Source organism: Buteo buteo, chromosome 3 (assembly GCF_964188355.1).
Source record: "Buteo buteo chromosome 3, bButBut1.hap1.1, whole genome shotgun sequence".
In the NCBI taxonomy this organism is placed as follows: Eukaryota; Metazoa; Chordata; class Aves; order Accipitriformes; family Accipitridae; genus Buteo; species Buteo buteo.
In genome coordinates, this window is record NC_134173.1 from 54,982,428 (window position 1) to 55,007,817 (window position 25,390).

Sequence of the window (25,390 nt, forward strand, 5' to 3'; positions counted from 1 at the left end):
TTTACTTTTTTTTCCTGATTCTCTCCCCCATCCCACAGAGTGTGGGGGGGGGGGGGTGTATTGTGTCTGGCTGAGATGGAGTTAATACTCCCCATAGCAGCCCTCATAGCGCTGTGCTCTGCATCAGACGCTAGAAAGGTGTTGATAACACACCAGTGTTTTGGCTACTGCTGAGCAGTGCTGGCACAGCATCAAGGCTGTCTCTCCAACATTTTTGCCCCCAACCCCCCTCTCCCCCCAGTGGCAGGCTGGGGCTGGGCAAGATCTTGGGAGGGGACATAACCAGGACAGCTGACCTAAACTAACCAAACAGATATTCCATACCATATGATGTCAGCTCAGATATAAAAGCTAAGTAAAGGGAGACGGAAGGGGGGGCATTTTTGTCTTCCGGAGCTACCACTACGCGTACTGAAGCCCTGCTTCCCAGGAAGCGGCCAGACATTGCCTGCTGATGGGAAGTAGAGAATAACACCATTTGTTTTTCTTTGCTTTCGCGCGCGACCTCTGCTTTCACTTTATTAAACTGTCCTTATCTTGACCCACAAGCCTTTTGTTATAGTTTCTCCCCCCTGTCCAGCTGACAAGGGGTAGTGATAGAGCGGCTTTGGTGGGCACCTGGCATCCAGCCAGGGTCAACCCACCACAGGGGAGTAAGTGAGTGGCTGTGTGGTGCTTAGTTGCTGGCTAGGGTTAAACCACGACAGTTACGAAGTGTAAAGTTTAAGATAACAGCCCTAAGAAACAAGGTAAAGAGGAAGTAACAAGATTTGGATTATCTAGATTTGAAGCAGTTTGACAGAGGTTCTCAAGCAGTTTGACAAGGGTTAGCTTAAAATTAGGCTTGGTTATTCTCACTGTGTTTATTTTATGGCTTTGGAAATAACAAACTATTTCCAGAGAAATGTTTTCTCATATGAGAAGGATTGCGGAAAGTTGTAGTTCCTAAGCACACACCACAACTAGGTCTCCAAAGTAGCTCTAATTTGTGTCACCAGCATTAGGAGATGTCTCATCTTCCATTCCTGTATAGTGAGGCCAATTCTGTGTGCTTTAAATCCAGATTATGCCTTGTACACCCCATATGAATTTGTAAAAGAGAATCAATTCCATAACCTACAAGCTTATGAAGTTTTGATAAGGAGGAATGGCATTTCATATCAATCTGAGTAATGTCCTTAGAATGTGAAAAAGGAAAATTAAGAACCAGGAAACAAAGGAGATCTGTTTTGCTATAAATATATGTGTTCTTCAGCTTCTGTCCTACAATTACTAGAAAAAAAGTGATGTTCCAAACTGATTCTTGCAACCGAAATGGCTGTATTGAAGAGATCTTCATGTTCAACTTCTGCAAATGTAAAATTAAAGTGAAAAAATAGACTTTATGGTCTCTCTCTGAGATACAAAGCTAAGAAAATTTTCATTTTTCAATGAAGTGTCTGTTCAATAAGCATTCTGACTTACGTAGTTCAAAAAGATCAACAAACATATGAAACAAGATATATATTAAACTTACAAGGTAAAGAACTCCTAATATAGTAAAACCAAACTTGAAATTATAGATTCAAAGTGTATTTCCTTTTTGCTAGCAAGAAACTACTTTTTCCTGCTAGTTTTTGATGTCCACAAGTACATGAACTGTGGTAAAAAATGAGAAGTTGTATCCCATAGCCATTTAAACAGTGTGGTCCAATTTCAGGACCATTTTCTTCCATTCTGACATTTTCCTTAACATTTTCTGTGACCACTTAAACTAAGGTGGTAAGATGTTCATGCATATGAAAATTTCACATAAAATATAGCTGGGGAGGAATTTACCCAAAACAATAATCTGCAAATAAGTTTATGAATTATAGGCACGCTTCCAAATTTTCCTTGCGTGGACACTCCAAAGAATATTACTTCAAAAGACATTTTTTATTGTTAATGAAAGGAAAAATACAAGTATTTCATCAGAACACTGTGAAGCTTCATATCAATAGCGTTTAAAGACTTTCTACTTTCTTAAACTGTAATGAAACTACCATGCTGGAACATAGCTAATGGGAAAATACCTCATAGGGAATGTTGTTATTTTCTGGAAAAAATAAATTATAACAGCAAAATAAAAAAACTTACAGTAAAAAAGAAAGAAAGAACAAACAAAAAGACCAAAGTGTTGATTTTCTTCTGTGTTCTCATTAATAGTAATTAATCTCTCAGGGTTTGTTTTTTTTTTTCTTTTCTCTTTTGGTATTTTTATAAGTGTTTTAAGATGGAGCCTCATGGGATAGAACAATTTTTACATGAGATTTAGGTGCAAGTTAGGGGTTTGGTCCACTACTTTTTTTCCCCTTAGCCTACAGTACTTGATTATCTGAACCTGATATTCATGTCTCTGCTCTATGAATTACATTTCTTCTGTCTCATACTACCCTTAGTGGAATAGTCTAAAAGACATAAATGTTCTGTCCAATCTCTGCCTAGCAATATTTTGAACATAACTTGTGGATATTATTATTATCAATAACTTAAATATTATTGTATTTTCTTATCAAAATAAAATACTTTTAATAACTCAGTGGTATGTAAAGTTAAAACTTTGCCATTTCAGATCATTTAATGTATTAACCAAAAAATCTGAAGTATTCATTACAGAGATAATAAAAATATTGTTATTAAATAGGTCCAAAATTCAAACTGTTCTATAAATTACAGAACATGTGCAAGAAATCATATTGGTTCATTTTTGAAAAAAAAAAAAAAAAAAATTAGAAAACAAGAAACTGTGTAAGAATTATTATAGTTTTGCCATAAATAACAAGTATATTTGGTTGTTGAAACATAGGCAGGACAAAATCAATAAAGACAAACACGGTGGCTCAAACTCACCCTAAACAGAAGTGTGAGAGAACACGTGCTTGGACTTTCTCACACTGTGGACATTGAATGTGTCATAGTGATGATTTGCTTAATCATCTGATGAGGAGACGAAAGTTGGAGTGTTAGGTCACACAATGTATGACTGAGGGTTCTGCATTCTTTGATCTTGACTAATCTCCTTTGAGTCATCTAACGCTCGTATACAGTAGAGTTTGATGCTGTGGTAACGTTACCTTTAGACAGCGCCAGTTAGAGTTTCTTCCCTGTATGGAACATCACCTGCTTGGTAGTGCAGAAAACTTGATTCTTGACAGTAATTATAAACACATGGATTCTGTAATTCTCTTCATTTTGAAGTGAAATAATATGTTTTTTCTTAAAGGGAAAGCTGAGGAGTAAAAGGAGAAAGGATAGTTGAAGCCAGTAAAGAGTTAACTGAAGTTATAGTCAGTGGGCAGGGAACAATTTTGATTTTGAACTGCCCTGTTTTCTTTGTGGGAAGGATCCTCACTTTTTGCTGGCATTCCCTCATGAGGAACAGTCTTTTTCATGCATTTTAACTTATTTTTAGAAGTAAATAAAGCTAATATGATCACTCTGTATGTCAGTCTTCCTCAAATAATACATAATATTTTGTGTTCTCAGCCAAATTAAAAAGCAGAATAGAAGTCTCAATGTTAATTAATTTTGTATATGTTTTGTGAAAATCAGGAAATGGATGGTGAGAAACCAAAACAGGTGTTGCCACTGAGGGAAAGCTGTTATTCAATAGCTGACAGTAGACATTGTTTGGCCACTTGTGGGGCTTGTATGGACTGGGTGGTCAACTAGGGATATATATGCTGCTTAATTTTGTACTGATTTTCTTAAGGCCAGAATTTCACTTTAGTACTACGCTGTCTCTTAAGCAGTGAGGCATAATTTTTCAGAGTGTGCTGCTGTTAATCATATTAACTGCCTTACTATTTTTCAATTTTTCTGGCCAGCTGTAGTCTGTTTTCAGATTCAGGTTATGCTGCATCATCTGAGACTGCCTAATAGAATGATATATCCTGTAGCTCATGCCAGAGATTTTGGCAGGAAACAAATATGGGTATTTTCTTAAAAAATCATTTGCTTGTTCTTGCAGAAATTTGAGAGCTTTTCGTACTGTTTGAAGAGTGACAAGAATACGCATATGAATAAATTTTCTTTTTATTAGTAAGGAGTTTAAATATAAGAGAATAGCCATAGGCTTCTATGTATATAAAATGAAATGGATGCAAAGATGCTCAAGAGGTCCAGGTTTTTTATTGGACAGATTTGAGTGGTATTTACTGTTTTATCTCAAATGAATTTGCATGAGTCTGAGCTGCAATAGTATCCTTGGGCTATTTAAAACCAGTTGTATGCTGAGCAGGATTAGCTACAGCCATATTATAGTTTCATAATTTTTTTAATGTTTAAACTAAAAAAATTCCAATCTGTGATCAGAATTCTTTATTCATTAGACCTTAGTAAAAGAATGGCATCTGAATCAGTCTCATCTAAATTTGAAAATGTGTGTTCTGCAGCACCTTTGTAAGATAGTGAATGTTTAATTGTAAGGTGACATATCTTTCCTATTTCTGTTCATGTTAAAGACCTGAAACCATGAAATGTGAAAGGAATCTGTATGTGTTAATTTGATGTCTGTGCGTTTTTTTCCAAATACATAACAACATGAAGATATGTGTAAAAAGTTAACACATCTGAGACATACATGTGCATAGAATTTATGGTCAAAATCTGTGCCATGTGTAACTTCATTTTCTTAGTACAGTTTGTTCTACAGATTAATCTTATCCACTTAGGTAGTAAGTAGAACTTACTAGATTTAATCCTTTAAATTGCATGAGAGTTCTCTTATGACAAGAAAGAGTCTAATAAAATTCAAATCCAAATATCTTGATGTCTAACAAACACTTTCTTTCCCTTGAGGTAGAAAAATTATTGCCCTCTTAGTTTTTTCCATTGTGGATGCCTGTAGTTTGATATGTTATGCAATAAGTTAATCTTTGTTTGCTAAAGTTTAATAGCATGCAATACAGTAGAATCTTATTTCATGTTGTAGGTGGGACGCTATTCTAGCAATGCTGAAATTGTACCTCATATAGAGTATTCACACCTGAATGAAAGTCACAGGCCAAAGAGAAACTAACCTTGAAAATCTGTAAATAATGGTGTTGCACAAAGACAGTTTCTGACTCTGGTGAATCTGAAGTGGGTTTTCTTTACAATTGAGAAAAACTTAGTGAGGACTCCTCCCTTTCCTGGGAAGGCAAAAAAGTGTCTCCCCATCTTTATTAAAAGTAGATGTAAGTTTTTTGCATTAGATTCTTGCTTTACCATTTCCATTGAGCCAAGTCATCTTCATTTGTTTGACACATTGACATGTTAGTAGTTCAGATGAAGACAAATAGACTATGTATTATTTTGGTCTGTCTGGTGGTCTGGACATTATTTTGGTTTCTGTAGAGTCTTGCTTTTAATGCAGTACTTAAGTTTTGTGGAATGGCTAAATCTTTTGAAATATAAATGACATTAATTGTCTTCTGATAATTTTTACCATTGAGCTATTCTGTTCATACATTTTTAAATGTAGAGTAAACTTGTAGCTTGATAGTATCAGAGAGAGTACCAAAAGTGTAACTTCTTGAGAATGCCAATAAAAACCCTTAGCTGGAATAGCTGAATAATACTTGCATCATTTTCCTGGTAGTTTTACCAGTACTTGGATTCCCACATAGCCACTTATTGGATGTTTTCCTGAAATTAGAGTGATCTTTGGTTAGTTCAAGGACACTATCAAAATAAAATCCTTGCCAGTATCTTGAGTCATCGCCATGCCATGTTTCCATTGTTAGGAAGCTTTGTCTCATCATTCGATTTTGCTGCCAAAAATATCAGGGAGATATCTATTTGAAGAGCTGTGCAGTACTTTTTGATACTTCCTATGAGTAAACATATTCATTCCAGTAGAAACCTAGATGCAATTCTTGTATTGAGAAAATGGCTGTGATTTTACTAAGACAAAGCAGAAATCTTACTTTTCAACAAAGCAAAAAAGAGGTGAGGGACTGAACTAAATTCACACTAAAATAGGAAGCCTTAAGAGAAAAGGTCCATTTTGCAGATAGGAAGGCAAAACACATGAGGATTACTCAAAAGGACATGTATGTGGATGTGCACACATGCACAGAAACTTCACACGGTGAAAACCTCTCATGAAAAATCTTTTGAGTTTTGTATTAGCCTGGAATTTGTAGAAATGCACGATTTAGTTTTACACTTCAAATCTAAGCAGTTTTTTTAACATTTTGAATTGCTTTGGAGAGTTTCATTCATCCCCCTACAATGCTGCACAAGTTGCATCCATGGTCACACCATGAAAATTTTGAGATGGCTGAATTTAAACCAGGTATTTTGAATGGAAGAATGTAGTTTGAACTTTACACTTCAATTGAGGTTTCCAAAAGTAGACAATAATTTTCTGATATTAATATCCTCACCCTGATTAGCAACATTAATTTCTGGGATTATGTGGGCTTCTGAGCCTCTCTGAATCCCAACAATTCACTTTTGTTCTATGCCCTGCTTGCAGGGAAGTTCACTTGTCTCAGTAATAATAATTTTCCACTCATCTTAAACATTTGAATGTTGTGCTGGACTTTTGTTGAATGAGGCAGAGAATGTAATAGCGTTTCTTCCTGGACAGACAGTGTTCAGACTGCAGTGAACTGCATTTTAGTACAGTGTCACCCTTTGGTGACAAGGCCATGAAGTACATGCACAGGTTCTGTGGCTTTGATAAGCATGATAAAATCTGGTGCTGTTTGTACTTCCATTTAGATAGTACAGGTAGTTGTCACACTGTCTTACGTTGCAGAGTGTTTCTGGTGAGTATGGAGGAGATAAAAGAGCAGGACAATACGTCCACCTTTACATTTTTACAGCTAGCTTCACTCTGAGTTACTGGTTGCTATATCAAACAGTGAAATCGTAGATTATGATTGTGATAAGATGCTGATATGAGTCATGCACACAATGCTAATAACATTTACTGAACCAAGTTCAGGTTTGCAGCCATTTCTAATTACTGTGAACTTATTTCTGCAGATAATTGGCCACCAGTACCTATCTAAAGTATACATGGTATGCAACTTTGGTGTTTCTGCTGTGCTTAATGGGTTTGCTTAATAACCTTGCATATTAGAATTTTTTTCCTCAGTGCATGTGTCTAGGCAGTATTTCCAACTCTTCATTTCACTGAGATTGTACCTTCCCCCCAAATTACCTGTGATTCATTGCATGAATCAAGACTGAAAGCTTCATTCTTGACTCCTCCTAAGTAAACATTTCCACCAATTTTAACCTTCTCCATCAAAGCACAGGAGTAATAGTGACTTAGTAGAGTATTCTCAGAAATTAAAAGTGACAATTTCAAATTATTGGAAAGTTGGTTAAAATAGAGAATCCATAAAACTGAAAATCTGTTAGCTTTACTGAGTAGGGATCCTGCCTATAGGTTTCATGAAACTCCTGTTTGTCTGAAGAACAGTTTGAGTTAAGACAGTATTTTAAGAAGTCAGGGATTTTTTCTTCACATAGCTACAGGGATAATTAGGTCTGTGTGTTTGCATGAGTTCCGCTGTGTTCTTGCAGTAATTTGTATGTCTTTTTTGCTTTCCTACTAGAATATGCATCTGTTCTCCACAGATCAGCTGGTTTTGCTGATTCTTTGCCTTCCAAAACAGAGACAGAAGAGAGTAGGAGAGATTCAGAATCACAAATAAATTATGTGCCAAACTCTTATTTTTTCAGTAGGAGATGGGCACCTAACTGATCTACATGCTCTTGAACATCTCCCTGTTTTTCATAATATTCATTCTATCTGGCAGTAAGGCATTTTCCCCAGATAAATGTTTATTACACATTGAACATCTGGGGCTTTTACCCATTGTGTCCATTGGATCCTTCGTGTTTGTCCAGATTTGTCCATGATGAAGCCCACAATGGCAAATGAATTTATGCCCAGGATCAGTATGGCCCAGCTACCAAAATAATAAAAGTCAGAAAGTTAGCTTGACTAAGTTGCACATCCTGGCTGTTTGAACAAGGCTTCATGTATTTCTTAGCAAGCTGAACCTGAATTCGGTAGCAAGTTTCCCAGATTCTTATGTGCTGCATTCTGACAGACTGGGAATTTTCCAGTAGGTGCTGTAAAACTGAGAACTAACTAAACAAACAAACAAACAAACAAAACTGTAAATTTTTTGTACTATATATTTGTATATATGATTATATATACACATACATAATAATGATCATCACTCTGAACAGCTAAAGCTTGTTAGTATTTATGTAATAATTCAAGCATAACATTGGTCCCTTATATGGAGGGGTTTTTTGGTTCCATTCATTAATTTTATGCTTCTCCCTATCTTCTATTTTGCTGTAGATTAAAGATGTGATTAAAAGTAGTTCATAGCTGTGTCATACTACTGCATGTACTGCAGGTCTAGTATCTTAAAAAGGCTTTAGAGACAAAAGAGAAAATGCCAAGATACTTCCTCAAAGTTTGTTTTTGATAAAATATTCTATAGCAGTACACTAAAGGATGAACATTTCAAATAACATTTACAAATGTCAAATTTTACCACGTGTTTCAATAGATAAGGCAGTTCTGTCCATCACTTGTTTGGGCTGTCTGGAGATTCCAGAAGATGGGCCATCATAAACTTGCTTTTCAAAGGTTATTTTTTCAGTACTGGGAATGAGAACCAACGTTTTTAAAATGGTGTGCAGAAAGGAATACCTTGCACAGCCTATACAGCTGAATTAGAAGCTATTTGGAGCACTAGCTTTAAAGCAGCACCTCACAAATATTTTGAAAGTATGGACCACAGACATATTGTTCTTATGCTGTGTGCAATTCCATTTACAACAGTGCATATTTTATGCATGGCCACTGCAGCAGTTGCATAATTTAAAAAAAATTATGCTTAGAATAATATTTAAGAAAGTATTTTAATAACATTCAACAAGTAGGAAAAAAGCAGAAAAAACCAGCAATTGTTAGTGAACCAACGGGAACTTCATAGCCCCAAACTGGAAAAACATTAGTTTTGTGAAAAAAAAACAGTATATGTAAATAATACTCAGTAATATCTGCAATTTTTTGCATCTTTAATATAAAACACCATAATAATGCCATATAAAAGCATGTAAAGGCTAAACATGTTTTTCATTAAGAAGAAAACTTGTCTTGGTATGTAGACCCTGTAATTGTCTTTAATGTTGCTGTCAGCCCACAGTTAGATGGCTCCAATGAAATCTTAGCGCTGCTGTTAGAAGCTTTGAAAATGGCAGACTGCTGCAGGATGTGTTTCATAATAATTCTCCGTTGACTCTCCAGTAAGGTATAAAGTCAAATCTCAGCATGGTTTGAGTGCTGGGTGCTTTGAAGCAGCCTCCTAGCCCTGAGAGACTAAGGCAGCTGGAAGGCTGCCAGGCTTGATTAGTCAGAAAAGCCTGAAGATGCAGCTCCATGTGTCATCTACTCCTGAAGTGGGCTTACAAAAGTCCCGTTCCTGACCTTCCGTTCCTGCTCCAATACCACAATTCTTTTCTTTATTTTTATTCTTTTTAAACAAGTTCAGAGAGGACAATTTAGGATGCAATTTTGAGGCTCGTTAAGCTAATCCAAGCTGGGCTGCCACAGTCTGTCCTTTTCCTTCTCTGCTTTGTAGTAGTACAATGAGCCCGTGCAGGGAACAGAACAGGCCAAAAAAACAAGTACCTTTTTTCTCAGGTTTTTTTTCTTGGTTTTAGTTGTTGGGTTTTTTTCTGGGATTATTTTTTGGATGCTTCAAGACCCTGAACTGGATGTTTCATACAAGGCACAAATGAGACACAAATTCAGTCTAGCATGGAATTGCACACTGAGGCTGTGACAAACAACTTGCTAAAAATGGGGATATTTTGTGATGGCCTTGTTACCAAAAAAACATATTCTGGAATTCTTAATTTCCTAGTCTTTAGTTCACATGACACTTCATGAGCTTTACTTCCTTGTGTAGTCTTTTTATAAGATACTCTCAACAAATTGAAACATGATTTAGTCAAACATTAGGCTAGATACAAATTTATTTGGCTTGATACAGGTGAGATGTAATGACCTAAAAAAATTTAAAAAAAAAAAGGGGGGGGGGGGGCAGTAAGGCAGAAAAGATAGTCTTCCAGACATCTGGAAGCTTTAAAACCTGGGGCACTCGGGATCCCAGCACACATTCCAGTGAGCAATCGTGTGCCAGCAGTTGGACATTTCTCACTGGAGACTCCTGTACTGTGGATTTTTCTACTTGTGGCATATAGTCTGACTCAGTCTGACTTACATTACTAGAAATAATGTAGAAGGAAGTTTGCTTAGTTGGGCAGCATTTGTACATGACATCTTCTAATCTGCTGTGGATTTAGTTAATTGCCTTTAAGATGCTCAAAACAGATAAAGGCTCTAATATATATTAAGGAAAAGATTGTAGCATTTGATTTTGGGGAATAGTTCATTTAACTGTACACTTATTCATTTAAGAGGCTGCAGTACCAAGTTACTTTATTGCATTATATTAATGACTCTTTTCATTGTTCACACATTCATTTATCTTATCCTAGAAAATGATGCCTAAATTTGCATTCTAAGGCTTTGTTGAATTCTGCTTTGAATTACTGCCAGGGTATTTGGCATTTGCTTCCGCATCTTTTCATTTATTTTACAGAACACTGAATATTAGTCAATGGGAGAATATTCCAATTTACTCCAATGGGAGTAAATAACTTTGTTAAATTTCTCATCTCTGTATGTCATAACAGTGAATAATCTGATATATCCTTATTTAATATTATTAAATTATTTAAACTCTTGCATCTAAGAATTGTTCTGTGAGTTCTTACTTTAAACATACTCATCACGTGAGAAAGTATTTGATCCATGATTGAATGCCTGGTCAAGAAAACATCAATGTGTAGGACCCAGGATTTTTTGCACCTAAGCCCGGTATTGTGGTAGGTGTCACCCAGTAGCTCTGTAATTTTCCAGAACTGGTCACTGGCAACACCACTTAAAATAATCCCACTGCAGGCTGCGACGTGCCAATTGCAATGGCAAACTTGTTTATACAGCCATACTGGGCACTGAATTGGGTAATTGGTCTGTCTCTAGTGTTTGAGAGCAAGCTTTCTGTTGTGAAACCACAGCCTTAATGAGTTAAAATTGAGGTCCTTGAATTTTTTTGTTGTGGGGCTTTTTTCTTGATGTGCTTAGGCACACCAGTGAATGAGAGTTCGTTCAGCCTCCTGAAAGATTCAACTGGCTTGATGAGACAAAGTTGCTTTCTGTGAGATCAGATCAACACTAAACCACCATTTAGTTGAGTATATCTTTCTGCATGGAAACATGACCCAAAACTAAGACTGATAAAACTGCAGTCTTATACTGAAATCTTAACACTGAAATGTTAGAGAATGTAATGCAAAATCAAGCTGAAATTTCAACTACTGCTTTTTAAAGTGTCCAAGTGAAATATGCATGCAGACTCCCATGGAAAAACACTGTTTCTTGGCTTTAACTAAAAGAAAAGAATGTGCAAAAATGACCAAACCCTCACCTTATCTAAAGTAAATATGTGTATTTATTTTAATCCAGATTTTTTCATATAAAAGCAAAGATAGAACTTAAAATTCTGAAATTAAATTTGAAAAGTAACATGAAAAAAAGCTAATACTTTTGGTAAAAATAATAATGAAAAATTACTGTTGGACAAAGTACTCTGCCAGATTTCAGCCTGGTCTTTTTAAATAGAAATCATTTAGGGGAAAAAACAAAAATGAACACAAAAGTTTCTTACTGGCCTTTTATAGGGTAGCAAAATAAACTGTTTGTATTAAGATTAAAAAAAAATAATTCTGTTGGCGTTAGAAAGGATTTAGCATTTGCATATACCCATGTTACAATTGGAACATTTGGCACAGCTTTGATTTATGAATATTTGGATCAGTGTTTAACAGAATGTACCCTCTTACTCTGGAGGAGCTGGAAAAACATTGCACAAAGCAGCTGAGTTTGTATTGCTGCTTGCCATCACATCTTTCACATAATTCCTGCAGTATTGTGAAACTACAATTAAATTCCTGTCAGGAGTATTTCTGTTGGTCTGGGAGCTCATATATATAGCCCTGCACTTCAAAGTAGCATCATTTGTTTTGCAGCAAATTCTGGTTAAAAAGAAAATTCCTTAGTGGAAGAAGTACATTTGACTTTTATATGAAATAAACTATTTCAGACATTTCTGATATTTTTGTTGCCTCATTTTGGCTTGATTTAATAGTTCCCTTTTTGGAGGACACCTTTGGATTCATGTTATACAGAACTTTCTGCAGTTGGATTGATACAAGTAGAAGCGAGTCTGTCTGGATTAAATGGTAGGACTGAAGTTTTAATTTAAAACTTAAAAGAGAAACTTTATTAGACTGGAAGACATAATTTAGCAGTCTAATATGCTTTTATGTGTGTCTTTCATTCTCCATGTGAGATTAATATGTCAATTTACAAAATAATTTTGATAATGGTCAGAATTAAAGTAAATTGTATAACTCGTATGCAAAACAAAATAAAATTGGTTTAGTTGAAGTGTTCAGTAGAACAATGTAGCAAACTTTGGTTAACCAAAAAAAAGGTTCTTTAGATAACAATGATACGTCAAATACATTTCTAAACTGTTGGAGACTCTTTGATGGAGGATGAATTATTTAGAACAAAGCCAGAAAGAAACTATGCAGTGTTTTCTTTGTAATTCCAGTTTAAGCATAACAGAAAAAAAAAAAAAAAGGAACATATTCCTTTTCTGTAGCTCAGTTTGTGCGGTAGGCAAGATTTTTATTTCCATGAAAATATTACTACTTTTTAGCAAAAGAAATAAAACTAGGTCACATGCCATGGTGATGGAGCAGATGTGATTGGCACTTTGATACTGTGGTTTCACACTTGTGACTCTTTCCATAATTTATGTAATGTGAAGAATGATCTCATGATTGGCTGAAGGGTTTTGATCAGAGTTAAGGAATGGCTATGCAGAAGGCTGGAAATTTTACTTCAATAGTGTCATTATAAAACCATAATTACTCTGAGAAGCTGGAAAAATTATGCACATGTGCATGCTTTTGATCTAGAGAGCTGCGCTTCCAAAGATTGTTGCTAACACTTATTCTATTAATTAAAGAATTATCCTGTAAAGTATCAGAGAAAGAAAATAAAACTGATAGCAACATTTATAGTGAAATTTGCACATGCTTACATTTGTTATCGTTGAAAACTCTTGAGAGATTAAGGAAGTAAAAATATGATGAAAAAATGCTGCCAATTGTTGTAAAATACCTCTCTTTGATTTGGAAAATGTGTTAATTATTGGTCTAAAGTATTAGGTTGTGTGTTTACCTTGATGGTTTTATTGCCTCTCTTTACGGAGTGAACACTTTGAAGACATGTCTCTACCATCTAAATACTTTTATCAGGAGTGGAAAATAAATAAGAGTTACCTGGCTAAGATTGCAGTGACCTCAGATTGGACTGTTTGCCAATTATGAAAAGCAAATATATTTATTTACCCTTGATTTTATGATGTACTTATCTGGGTGTGTTCTACAGGACATGCTATTTCCATGCCCTTTCACTAGATAGATATATGTGTCATATGCCCTATTGAACTCAAGGGGTTAAGCTAGTAAAGTTACCTATCTCAACACATGAAAAGGAAGAATTAGCCACAGTTCCCTAGCTACTAGTGCAGCTTTCAACACCTTTTCACTATGGTGTCTAGTATTGATAGGATATATAACTGTGAAAGGACGAGAAAATGCACTGAAGTGATCTAAGAAGTAAACTATCATCTTGACATGTTTTTTCTAGCTATTGAAAACCTTTCCATATTGCAACTCATTCTGACAGTGAAACTGTAGAATTCCTCTGATTTAAGTACCATCTGGTTATGCTCAAAGCTTTAAAGCTATTATCTCAGCATAAAATTTCAGCGTCCTATACTTTTTTCTTCGCCAAACTATCCATTTTTAAGCCACAAATATTTTTCCAGTCCTTTCAGATTTTATCTAAAAGTATATTTTAACAGTATTTAAATAGTTCTTAAACAATAACAATTTATCTTGATAGATGACATGCTGTGTTTTTTCATTTTATTTTAATTAGCCATTGTGGAACCAAATTCCCTTTTGTTTTATTCCTTTGAATACTGTTTAATTATAGTTATCATGCCAAATATCTTAAAGGTTATTTTACCAATACAGTTTCATTTAACATAAGCCATGTGGAATCAATAGTCCTGTTTCCTAAAGTGAATGCTTGGAAAATCTTACATTCATATGTTAAGAGTACACATCCTTTCCTCATTAGTTGGAAAGTACAGGGATTTTGGCACAGGTTCTGTGTGGAAGCATTGTGCAGCTTTTATATGGATTTTGTTTTTAGCCTTTGATGACACTGTTTAGAATAGGAAGTATCTAATAAGTAAAGCATTTTGTCTAATGTGCTGCCAGTGTGTTTAATATATGCCTGGAGGTCTGAAACATTATCTTCTCCACTACAGTAATATGCATTTAATTCTCTGAAAGCAGAAGGTCGAACTTTTAAAAGGGACTCAAAGTACATTTTCAACTAAAATAATTTAAAACACATGGGATAGGGGACCAGAGTAATGTACGGTTGGTTTTTATGGTTTAATCATGATCATGTTAATGCACACCAGTAGCTAATTAAAGAAAACTTTTATTGTTCATTTTAAATGGGTTATGTAAAGAGTAAGAGTATTGATATAATACAGCCCAATGATAAATGTTACCATTACATTTGCCAACAGCAAGCTGATATTGCTGTTCATGACATCTTTAAAGTATTGGCCCATCTATTCCATAATAAAGCAAAGAATCTTTTTAGACGTGCTAAACTGAGAGTCATTCCCTCTCATCTCCTTATCCCGTTAGAGGAATACCTAAATGATTCCCAAGTTTATTACTAGGCCTATTTTCAGGTTAACTGTGAAACTTGGTTAGAAGGCTTGATGCTTACTGAGCTGAAATTGATGCAAGAAGTTCCAGTGGTACTTCTTGCACTTTTATTTTGTACCCAGTTGTGTTATATAAAGCTGTCTTGCAAATCATTACTCACTTGTCCCAGCCTTTATAATATATGTGGTAAGAGCATCCATACGTCAAAGTTTCATTGTGGAACCGGATGGCATGGAAAACTGTAATAGGATATGATGTCTTTCACCTTTTGGGCACTGGTTCATATTCCATACTGCTTAGTACTGAGCAGAAGTTACCATCTGACTGCTGTTTGGTGACCTGCATGAATTGCTTTGGGGTCTCAGTAAAGTTTCTGTAGTTGAATGTCCACATAACAGGAAACTCAGCAGTTGGGACCAATTAGCACCTCTGCTGTAGTCTTCACAGAGAAACTATAATCTGAATGGGGATGGAGGCAGAGCTACTTTCTTACCTTCCTTGAGGTGCTTTAGATAGACCAGCACATTTAATAAATAATTATAAAAAGAGGCAAAAGAAAAGAACTAGGCTTCAAGTCAAATCTACTTAGGTGTGAGAAGACAGGATCTGTTTAGAAACCAGAAGTACTGTCCTTTCTCCCTCCACTCAGTCGTACACATGCAATGCTTTTCTCCCTGGAAGATTATCATTTAGTGGATGACATTGTATTTTCAATCCCTCTAGCCAGGTCAAGCTTAACCTAAATGTCAGGTAGCTGTAGAAATTTCTGCTGCATAGAGGAGAACAAGAGAATACCATGTAGTACCTGAAGAGCGTCATTCACTACAGAACCATGTTTTCTAAAAAGATTTTTCATCAGACTGATGACTGTGGAGCAACTAAAAATTGCTGGGTATTATGCCCTCTACTTTGTTTCAGGCAGCATTTCCATTAAATGATGTGGCAAGATTGTTTCACAGCTCCATCCTTCCTGCCTTTTGCTTGCCCGCAATACATGAGCGGTAGAACCATCTATACCATTTTTGAGAGTGCCATCAGTGCTGGATATGGGTGAAGCACTTTATAGTTTACCAGACACAGAGGCTGAGGTGCAAATAGCCTAACTTTGCTAGGGTATCAGGAGGAATCAGGACTTCTTGGCTCACAATGTAGTAATTCATTAAAATGGTCTCTAGTTACTTTTACAGAGGCTGCATTAGAAGTGGTATCACATTTACAAGTCAGTGATACGAGCCTGCCATAGAAATCAGCTGCAAGGAATTTTATTGGCTGTTTGAAAAATATGTACATGAGTGAATCTGAAAAGATTGTAACCAGAGCTGGCAAAAACCTTTTCAAAGAAAATCTCAGCTAGTTAATGGTTTTGTTTTAGGATTTCCTCTGTAATACTTTTTTCTAGTATGTTCATTCCTTTAAAGAAAAGGAAAGGGGCTTGCTCCCTTTGTTTCATAAAGCACAATATAAAGGAATGTTTAAAAAACCTGCTTTTCTTTAACTCCCCCACAACCCGATTCCTGCAGTATGTGTAGAATCTATTAATATTGCTGCATAAAGACCAAAGTTTGAAGAAATTCAGTAATGCACTGCTCTTCATTCCTATAGTTGAGTTGCTGATGAATTTTGTAAGTACTTGTAATTTATTATTACATTTTTCAAGAGGAAGTTAAGATATGGTCTATCCTAGTTTATATCTCCATTTTCAAAGATTCACTAGGGTGAAAAAGATAAAAAGAAACTATTGAAGTAGGTCCTGGAACAAAGAAATTAAATGATTGAGTCAATATGCAGTGGCAGCCAAAAAAACCCAGCAAAATATTGGACATCATCAGGGTGGAGATTGAGAACAAGACAGAAGGCCATCTTTTTACTGCTATATAAACCCATAGTGATCCCACTTCTTGAATACTGTGTAGAGTACTCAAGAAGTGCATAGTGGAGTTACAGAAGTAGAGAAGGGAAGCTAAAATTATTAAAGGTGCTGGAGCAGCTGCTCTGTGAGGAGAGATAAAAAGCCTGGGATTTCCCTGTCTGGAGAGGAGAAGGCTGAGGGGGACTATGATCAAGGTTTACAAAGTCATAGCAACTAAAGCTGAATGTGGACCTGAACGTTCAAATCATGCACTACAAAAGATCAGGGAATTACAATGACACTAGTAGGAGATTGGTTTAAGCCAAAGAAAAAAAAATTGGAACTTGTTACCCCAGAAGGCTGTGGAGGCCAGACACTGTCAGCATATTCAAAAAGGAAGTGGACAAATTAATGGACAAGAAGTCCAGAAATAGTTACTAAAATGACTACACAGGCATGTACCACTGGCATCCCAAATGCAACAGCTGTGGATGCTTGGGGAGTAGGAGAGGAACAGATTGCAGGAAGTGGCCAGGGTCCACAGTTTCACTGGACAGAGTCTCCTCCTAGTGCTGTCAGAAACAGCATACTGGGCTGGATGGGTCACAAATCTGAGTTGAGCATTTCTTGTTAGCTCTTGTACAGAGCAGAGCAGAAACACCTCTTCTGGGCAGCACAGATGGAAGTGTAAGTTATGCTGTGGAAGCTATACAGGGTGAATGCATGACTCTAAACTCCATATGAATCTGAGGAGCTGCCCATACATCATCATCACCATTATTATTATTATTGAATTTCTGCAGGTTTTTTTCCAAATATTTTAGCATATGCTCCCTACCTTGTCCTCAAGCTCTTTGTAGGATTTCTACTTGTTTCATGAGCATTATTAAAAGTGTTTTCTTCTTGAAGCACTTGCTTATTTTGGATATCTCTGTCTCTTGACCTGGTACTATGTGGTGGTCCCTGGACACAGCCTTGCAACTTTTTGTTTCACTCTTGCATTTCCTGTGATAGAAGCAACATTCTTTTTTCTATTGATCAGTGGTTTTGTTTTCTTTGAAATATTTCTATATGCAGTGATTTCTCATGTGAAACCCTGTGAATGTGACAGCCGAGATCATATGTAGCTTTGGTGAGCCTTGGTAATCTAAGAACTAGTACCCCGTCACAGAGCCAGTCTTTAGATAGTGCTGATGTTTCCTTCAACTTTGGTGTTTTATATAAGGCAGCTGTCATTTCCATAACTCTTAAGAAAAATATTTTTTTCTACAACATAATATACATTTCAGCTTAGAATTCCTGTTTAGTCTTTTTTTGATCTTGTGGTTGATTAATATTACATTCTGTTTCATCTAATCACTGTATATTTTAGTGCCAAAGAGGACTTTTTGAGCATCCGTGGTTGAAACTGGAAAACAATTCTGACTAGGCTTTTTATTTACAATGCATTATTTCACAGAGATACGGTTTTAGATTAAGCCATAAATTTCTTGTAGATTCTTTAGAGTTTAAAGAAAAAATTTAAATTTGAAAAAAAAAAAAAAGGTAATTTAAGCTTAGAAATCATTACTCCTTTTTTTTTTCCTTCACGTGTTCTTTTGGCACTTCATCTGTTGTGAGTCATCATTTCATTAGAACAAACACCTGCTGTGTTTTCATGAGTGATTACTGTGTTAAAGTTAACTTGGCAGATTTTTTTTATAATTCTCTTTTTTGACATCATGTTTATATAGTGATTGTTTGCTGCCACTGAAATGGAAATAGTTGGGATATGGATATCATAAGTTAATATAATATTTTCCTTTGCAGGATTCCAAACAAGACCCGAAAAAAATGGATGTGTCTGATGGAGGAACAGTTGAGACTTCTTCCCGTTATAGCGGGGCACAGGACAGTGGAATTGGCAGCGACAGTGTTAAGATCAGAATCGTTCAGATCGAGCAGCACAGTGGTACCAGCCAGCACCGCATTGCCCGTCCTTCCCGCCAGTCTTCCATTGTAAAGAATCTCAATTTCATTCCCTTTGACGTTTTTGTTACAGCAAGTCGAATCTCCCTGATGACTTACTCATGCACTGCCTTACCTAAATCAAAATCAGTACAAGATCAGAAAGATGGTGAAAAAATAAGCAAAAGCTCCTTGAACCTTCCAGAAGCTGCCTTAAGTGGCAGCCATCATACCAAGAAGCCCAGTCAGCCATGCATTTCTTCTGTCACAGCAGATGATCTTTTGAACAGTAATGTTCCCCTGTCTACTGGAAGAAAAACAGGTCTTTTGTCACTGGAAAGTCTTCATGCTTCCACAAGATCCTCTGCTCGACAAGCCCTGGGCATAACTATTGTTCGGCAGCCTGGTCGCAGGGGAACTGGGGACATAGAGCTACAGCCATTTCTCTACCTTGTTGTATCACAGCCCTCTGTGCTCCTGAGCTGCCACCACAGAAAGCAAAAGGTAGAAATATCAGTGTTCGATGCTGGTCTTAAAGGAGTAGCCTCAGACTACAAGTGTACAGGTAAGAGCATTTAGCATTCAGTCCTAGTTATAACTGCCAAAATAATCGCACGTCTCAAAGTTACTAGAGTGGTGGAAAACAGCTGAGAGACTTTTAGGATGTCTTTGAAAATCAATCAGTCAATATACATATTTTTAGGATTATACCCCACAGCTGAATCAAGTTAAGTGTGTAAAATGTTTTCAATTAATTAAGATCTAACCTTTTAGCAACCAGTTCTTCCTGTTCCTCAATATTACTTTCTCATTACCAGATTGCGATAGGGATTGTTGCATTACTCTAACTTCTTAATGTTCTCTAAGGAAGTAAGAATCGTAAGCCAAGATGATTTCATAAAAATCATTTTTTATGACTGAATATCACAATATTTTCCTATACTAGCCTACTGATAAAATTTAAAGATAAACATTGTAGAAGCACCTGGTGTTTTGATCATAAACTGTAAGAAAATTATAGTGATCTTCCAAATGGCGTCTAATGATGTCATCTATTTTAAGTTTTCATTCAGCTGAGTAATAGGGTTTTGTAAGAATTTCCTTCTCTTAATGAATGGGTGGGTGGTTTTCCCATTTCATATGCAAAGCTTATAATAAGAAATATCAGAATAACTGTTCAGTAGAAAATATTCTGAAATTTTCTTTTCCTGTCTTATCTGTACTGCTGAAGAGTGAAATCAAATGATTGCAATTCATTTGTCTGGCAGCCAGTACTGGGTATAAGAATTTAATGAGATAGATCATTACAGAGTGTTCCCCAAAAAAAGTGTAAATCAGGATGCAGAGATCTGCTGAACACGCAGCCAGAAAAGTATGGGGTTTTAAATTGTTCACTGAATGAGAGCTGTAAGTAAAAAACATTGCTAGTTTTTTCTTCCCAGTGTTAATACATGACACTAGTTGTGAAAAGTATATGGGTTTTTTGTGCAGCTATACCAAATCTTTGCTCAATTAGATTGTATCTTTTGAAAATAGGCATTAAAATGATGTGCTCATGCAAAAGACTAAAAATGCTATTTTTAATAGATCTTAACTTTTTTCAGAAATCTGAATTATAGTGGAACTTTTAAGAGGGATTAAACAGTGAGGTAGACAGAGAGAAGATACTTAAAATAGGGAGATTTGTTCTCTACCACATTTTGTTTTATCATTCTTGTATTTTCATCTTTCTCTGCTGTTGCTGTCCTGTCTTGACAGAAACACAGCTGTGTCATGAATTCGTTTTACTCCAGATTCCCATATGTATTTGGTAAATACTATATGAAAGGTGGTCATTGTAGCAATCAACATGAAAAGAATTAACAAATCAATTAACAAAGCAAAGCTTGAAGGAAAATTGGCGTAGTTGTAAGTTAAAGATCACAACTGCATTAACTTAGTGTTTTGGAAAGATGCAACAGGACTTCTTCATTTCTCACGTCTGAGGCATTCAAGTGTGTCCTTGTACAAGCTGCCACCACATTACCAATAAACTGGCCAAAGTTCCCTCCATTCTGCTCCTACAATTAACTTCTGAAGTGTTTCACCATCTTCATGTCTACAGGAGCAATTCTAGAAAACACAAGCTGTAATAAAGTCTTCCTACAAATTGAAAGTGGATTAGAGAGCACAAAAGCATGGCAAGAAATGTAAATAATAAAGATAGTAGGAACATACAGCCTTAGAATTCCTCAGTCACCGGCAGTTGTTCAAGTGACACCCAAAGAGGTCTTCTTGGAGGACCAAAGATTAGCCCTACATGGGTCTTACCCTTTTCTTTGGCTTTTTGTCTCCATGTCAGGCAAAGATAAAAGAGTGTGGAGGCAGGAGTCAGACATTATGTGAAGGTAGAAGTTCTGGTCTCATCCTGCTGCCCTTGCGGGCAGTAGTAAGTACCTTGCTCATGTATAAGACAGAATCCTGTGCTTGCTACTGGACTGTTAAGGCTCTCTTCAAAAAGAGTTTGAGAGGTGGGTGCTAAAGTTCTAGTGCCTCAAAACACCATTCTAAATGTATTAATAAGTTAATAAAACTAATCCACACTTCAAGTCACACGCTAATTCACAGAGCAAAATAGGTAGTATAAAGTTTTTATTGCCTCTTGTTTAGGAAGACCTGCTGTGCTTGTAGTTACATCGTCCAGGATTAATGTTGTCATATCACTGTAGTGACGTGTTAGTTTTGGAAATTTCTATTTTTCATTTCTAGCACACGTATTTGAGGGAAAAGAGCCATGTACTCTGTGTTATTTATATGTGTTTGTGTATACATATATATATATGCACACTCTATATATTGCATATCATATAATACAGCATCTGGAGCTTTGCATAGCATTTTCTGTGCTGCAGCAGTCGATTTCATCAATCACGTCAATTTTTCTTGATGTTGTGACTATTTGCTGACAGTTTTATCTGAAAGAGGTGTATCATCCAAATGAAGAATAATATAAAGTTTATTTAAAAGAATTAAGTTAGCTTCTCTCTCTCTGTACAATAGGTATGCACTATATCCCTGTACTTATCTGTATATCAAGGAGTGGAGGGTGAGAAGAAGGCATAAATGATGTTTAGTTTACAGTGAATGTTGCTTAAGAGTATTTCCAGTTAGACTCTCTAGAAGACTGCTTTTCTTGTGTCTGTATGTATGCATGCTACTATGTCTCCATTATCTAAGGTAGGATGGGGAAGAGGACACAAGCTAAATATAAAAGATATATTTTAACTGGATTATAAGAACTGATGGAGCATATTCCCCCTGAAAAAAACCAAACATTTAAACACTGGGACTGGGCAAGCAGGCCTGATGAAAACATTGTGTGCATTACATTACGTGATGGAAATAGGCAACAGCACAGCAGCAGCTCAGAAGGTCAGGCCTGTAACATAGCAAATTTCATCAAAACCTAAAAAATTGAGACTTGTCTGGGCAAAAGGAAAAATATATGATGTTTGTTATAAAGTTTTATTGGTATTCCTGTGGGGGTGGTTTCTCATTACTTATACTAACAGAGTTAAGCTTAGATAGTTAAGCTATATATGAAATATGTAGATTAGATCCAAGACATACTAATAAAAACTCTGCCATTTCAATCATCATTCTGTGTATATATATACACCATATACACTGCAAAAGAATATTTTAGGAATGTTTTGAAGTGTTTGGGAAAATTGTTTTGAATCAATTTTGTTGTGTAATTCGGAAGACGACTACTGTTAGTTCAACAGCAGTAGGTTCAAGTGTTATGAAATACTGTGCTGTAATTCCTTATGGTTTTTCTAAGTGAAAAAAATCTACAGTTCTGAAACAACTCTCAAATCTTGCAAGGCAGAAGCAAATATAAAATTCTATAGTGAAATTAGGAAGGTCTTATTTTTTGATGGACGTTAGTTCCAAAAAAACTTTAATGTAAAGAAAAGCTGGTAATAGTTTGGATCTAGTTATGTTTTCCATCCCTCACCTCCCATTAGTGTATTTTGAAGAAACAGGTTGTTCAGCTGTAAGTCAACAAAATACTCTAGAATTTAGAAATGCTTCTAACAGGTAATTAGATGAGAGTCTGGTTTATGAGGCTTTGAATAAAATAGGGAGATTATCTTGTAAAACTGCACCAGCATGAATTTTTAAGAGAATAATAGCTAATCCTGGGCTGGTGACAAAACTAAGCTTACTGCCTTATGATGGTTTACTGATTTGAACATGTGTAGAAATTAAGTTTTTAATATTGTTATGTTTTGTTCTTATTTTTGACAGATTTCAAGTTAATAGAGCTTAAAATTCAGGACCTTGCACATTAAGCTATCACTCTTTTTTTTGTGTGAGAGAGTATTGCACAGTGGCTGAAACACCAAACTTCATCCAAGGAACTTGGCTCCTCTGTCACTGGCTGTGTTATTTTTTGCTTAGGTTCTGAAACATGAAAGAAATAAGAACTTGTGAATAAAATAGGAAGAAATAGGCTATTTTAAAGTGAAGTATCGTTAATGTGTTAATTAGCAGTTAGTAGCAGCACATTTCCATCAGGCCAGTGTCTGTATGTGGGAGCATTTGCCTGCCTTGGAGTGAAAGACCTGATGGTTGTGCTTTCAATTTCCTCAGTCTTTCTCTCCAACCAAGTCCACTGGCAAGTCAGTTTGTAGGAGGAGGAGACTTATTAGGTTATTAAAATGTTAGCTCAATTTTATTATGGTTGTGCTAAACTGCTTCATTTGTGTTTTAAATTATTTTTGTAATTGCACAGCTTGATTGCAGTTATGCTACTGCCAGGTATAGGAACTTCAAATCAAAGTAAATAAATTAATGGAATAAATATTAACTGTTTAATAAGCACCATTAAAAAGAGTAGTTGCTCCCTGAGTTTACTTCTGTATAAATGGCCTGAAAGATACTATAAAACAACGCTTTTTTTTATTCAGTGCTCATCCTACACTTAACAAAAAGGCATCTGCTAACCGTTAGTTTTTGCAAACAGAGCATTGGCCATTTCCACTTAAATAAAAGTGGGTGCAATTGTTTTTAATGTAATCTCATAAGCCGCTTTTATAAATATTTTTTTAAATCTTTATTTGCTTTGTTTCAGGTAATGTAATCCAGATACAAAATTGCCTCATTTCCTGAGCATTGTGCTCTGGGCATTCTTGAAAAATCTTTTTTCTATTTGTTTGTTTGTTTACTTTCAAAGAGGAGGTTGTAGTGCTTGGTTGTTTTAAGGGAGAGAAATTTCTCAGTAAATATCTGTTATGCATGGAATTTCTTCAACTTCCACCAACAAAGCATTTGCAAAAAACAGGCATTGTGAGGCCATCCAGAATTATTCTTGATTTTTATTTTATTTCATTTTATTTTTTTTACACCCACGCCTTTGATGGCAGGGGGTCCATGAGGAGCAGATGCAGTAGCTAAGACCACATGTAACCTCTGATCTAATGGAAAGCCCAGGCTGCATGGAGAGCAACGCGGGCTGGCTCTGGCAGGAAGTCTGATTCACTGCCTCTCTGTCAGCCTGTGCTTCCTACGAGGCGGAGAGAGGATTTAAGGCTGTTTCCTAGCACAGCATTGAGGGAGTTCTGCTGGAGTGTCACCTGTTCCCCTCTGAGTATATTTATTGTCCAGTACATCTGCATCCATGGACGGGGGGGTCGGTGCAGCCCCCACCCATAAAGACAAGCTGGCCTGGGAATGTACATTCCTCAGGTTACTGTAAGTGCTCATTTTTGAACTTCCTGACACAGGACTTGTGAGTGCGCTAGTAGAAATGTTTTCCCACTTGTGTTCTTTAAATTCCAATGGAAACCATCTTTAAAACAAGACCAAACGTTCCACTTCAGAGTTTGAAATGCAGAGCTGATTGCAGCATCGTACTGGCTTTTAAAATTGACTGCAGACCAAAATATGATTCATCCATTGAAATAAAAGCATCTTGCAGAGCTCACTGGGTCTGGGTAAAGTTCCAGCTGAACAGGCCAAGTTGCCGTCCCGTGCACACGCTCGGTAGCCCTGTCCCCTGCCTGGCGGCTGCTGGGGGCTGTGAGTCGCTGAGCCCCACCATTAAAGCCTCCCACAGGCTGCCCTGGCTCTCAGCTACAAACTGGAACAAACCACATTTTGGAGGATGGAAATCTTCAAGATGTGAAATTTCTCTTGCCTCCTTCCTTTCGTTTCCCCTTACTCCCCTTTCTCTTCAGAAGTTTGGGGTTTGCTGTCTACTGTTAACATAAGAATGAGGGCATAGCAGGTGAAATCAAAAGTTTGCACATTCAAATCAAGTTTAAGAAGATACTTCATAAACTGTGAAGTTTGGAGCTGAGGTCTGGATCTTAGCAAGACTAAAAGTGGCTTTGGATCTTTGGGTGGATTCAAAAATAGCCAGAGATTCTTTTTTTCTAAAAAAAAAAAGACATGGAGGGAAATGTGGATGTGTTGAAGGTCTCGGCTTCTCAGTCTTACAGATTTTAAATTACAGTCTTGGTTGTCAATCTGTGATAGTTGTCTCACCATTTTTCTTTTGCTGCCACAGACAAATTTTTCACATGGTGTAGAGGATAGAATTTCTGGCCGTCTTCACTGCTCTTCACTTTTCAACCCTTTCTTTTCTCTCTCTTG

At 36.3% G+C, this 25,390-nt stretch overlaps 1 protein-coding gene across 7 annotated transcripts in view; it reads left to right on the plus strand.

Moving 5' to 3' along the window:
- Positions 1 to 25,390, plus strand: part of VPS13B (vacuolar protein sorting 13 homolog B) — a 488,999-nt gene that overhangs the window by 352,423 nt on the left and 111,186 nt on the right. For all 7 annotated transcript variants that reach the window (XR_012649869.1, XM_075023675.1, XM_075023678.1 and 4 more), the window contains one exon: positions 18,611 to 19,313. Coding sequence is in view for 6 of the 7 variants with exons in the window: in XM_075023675.1 (XP_074879776.1) it covers positions 18,611 to 19,313 (703 nt within the window). In the remaining variant the exon portion in view is untranslated. The remainder of the gene's footprint in view (positions 1 to 18,610; positions 19,314 to 25,390) is intronic.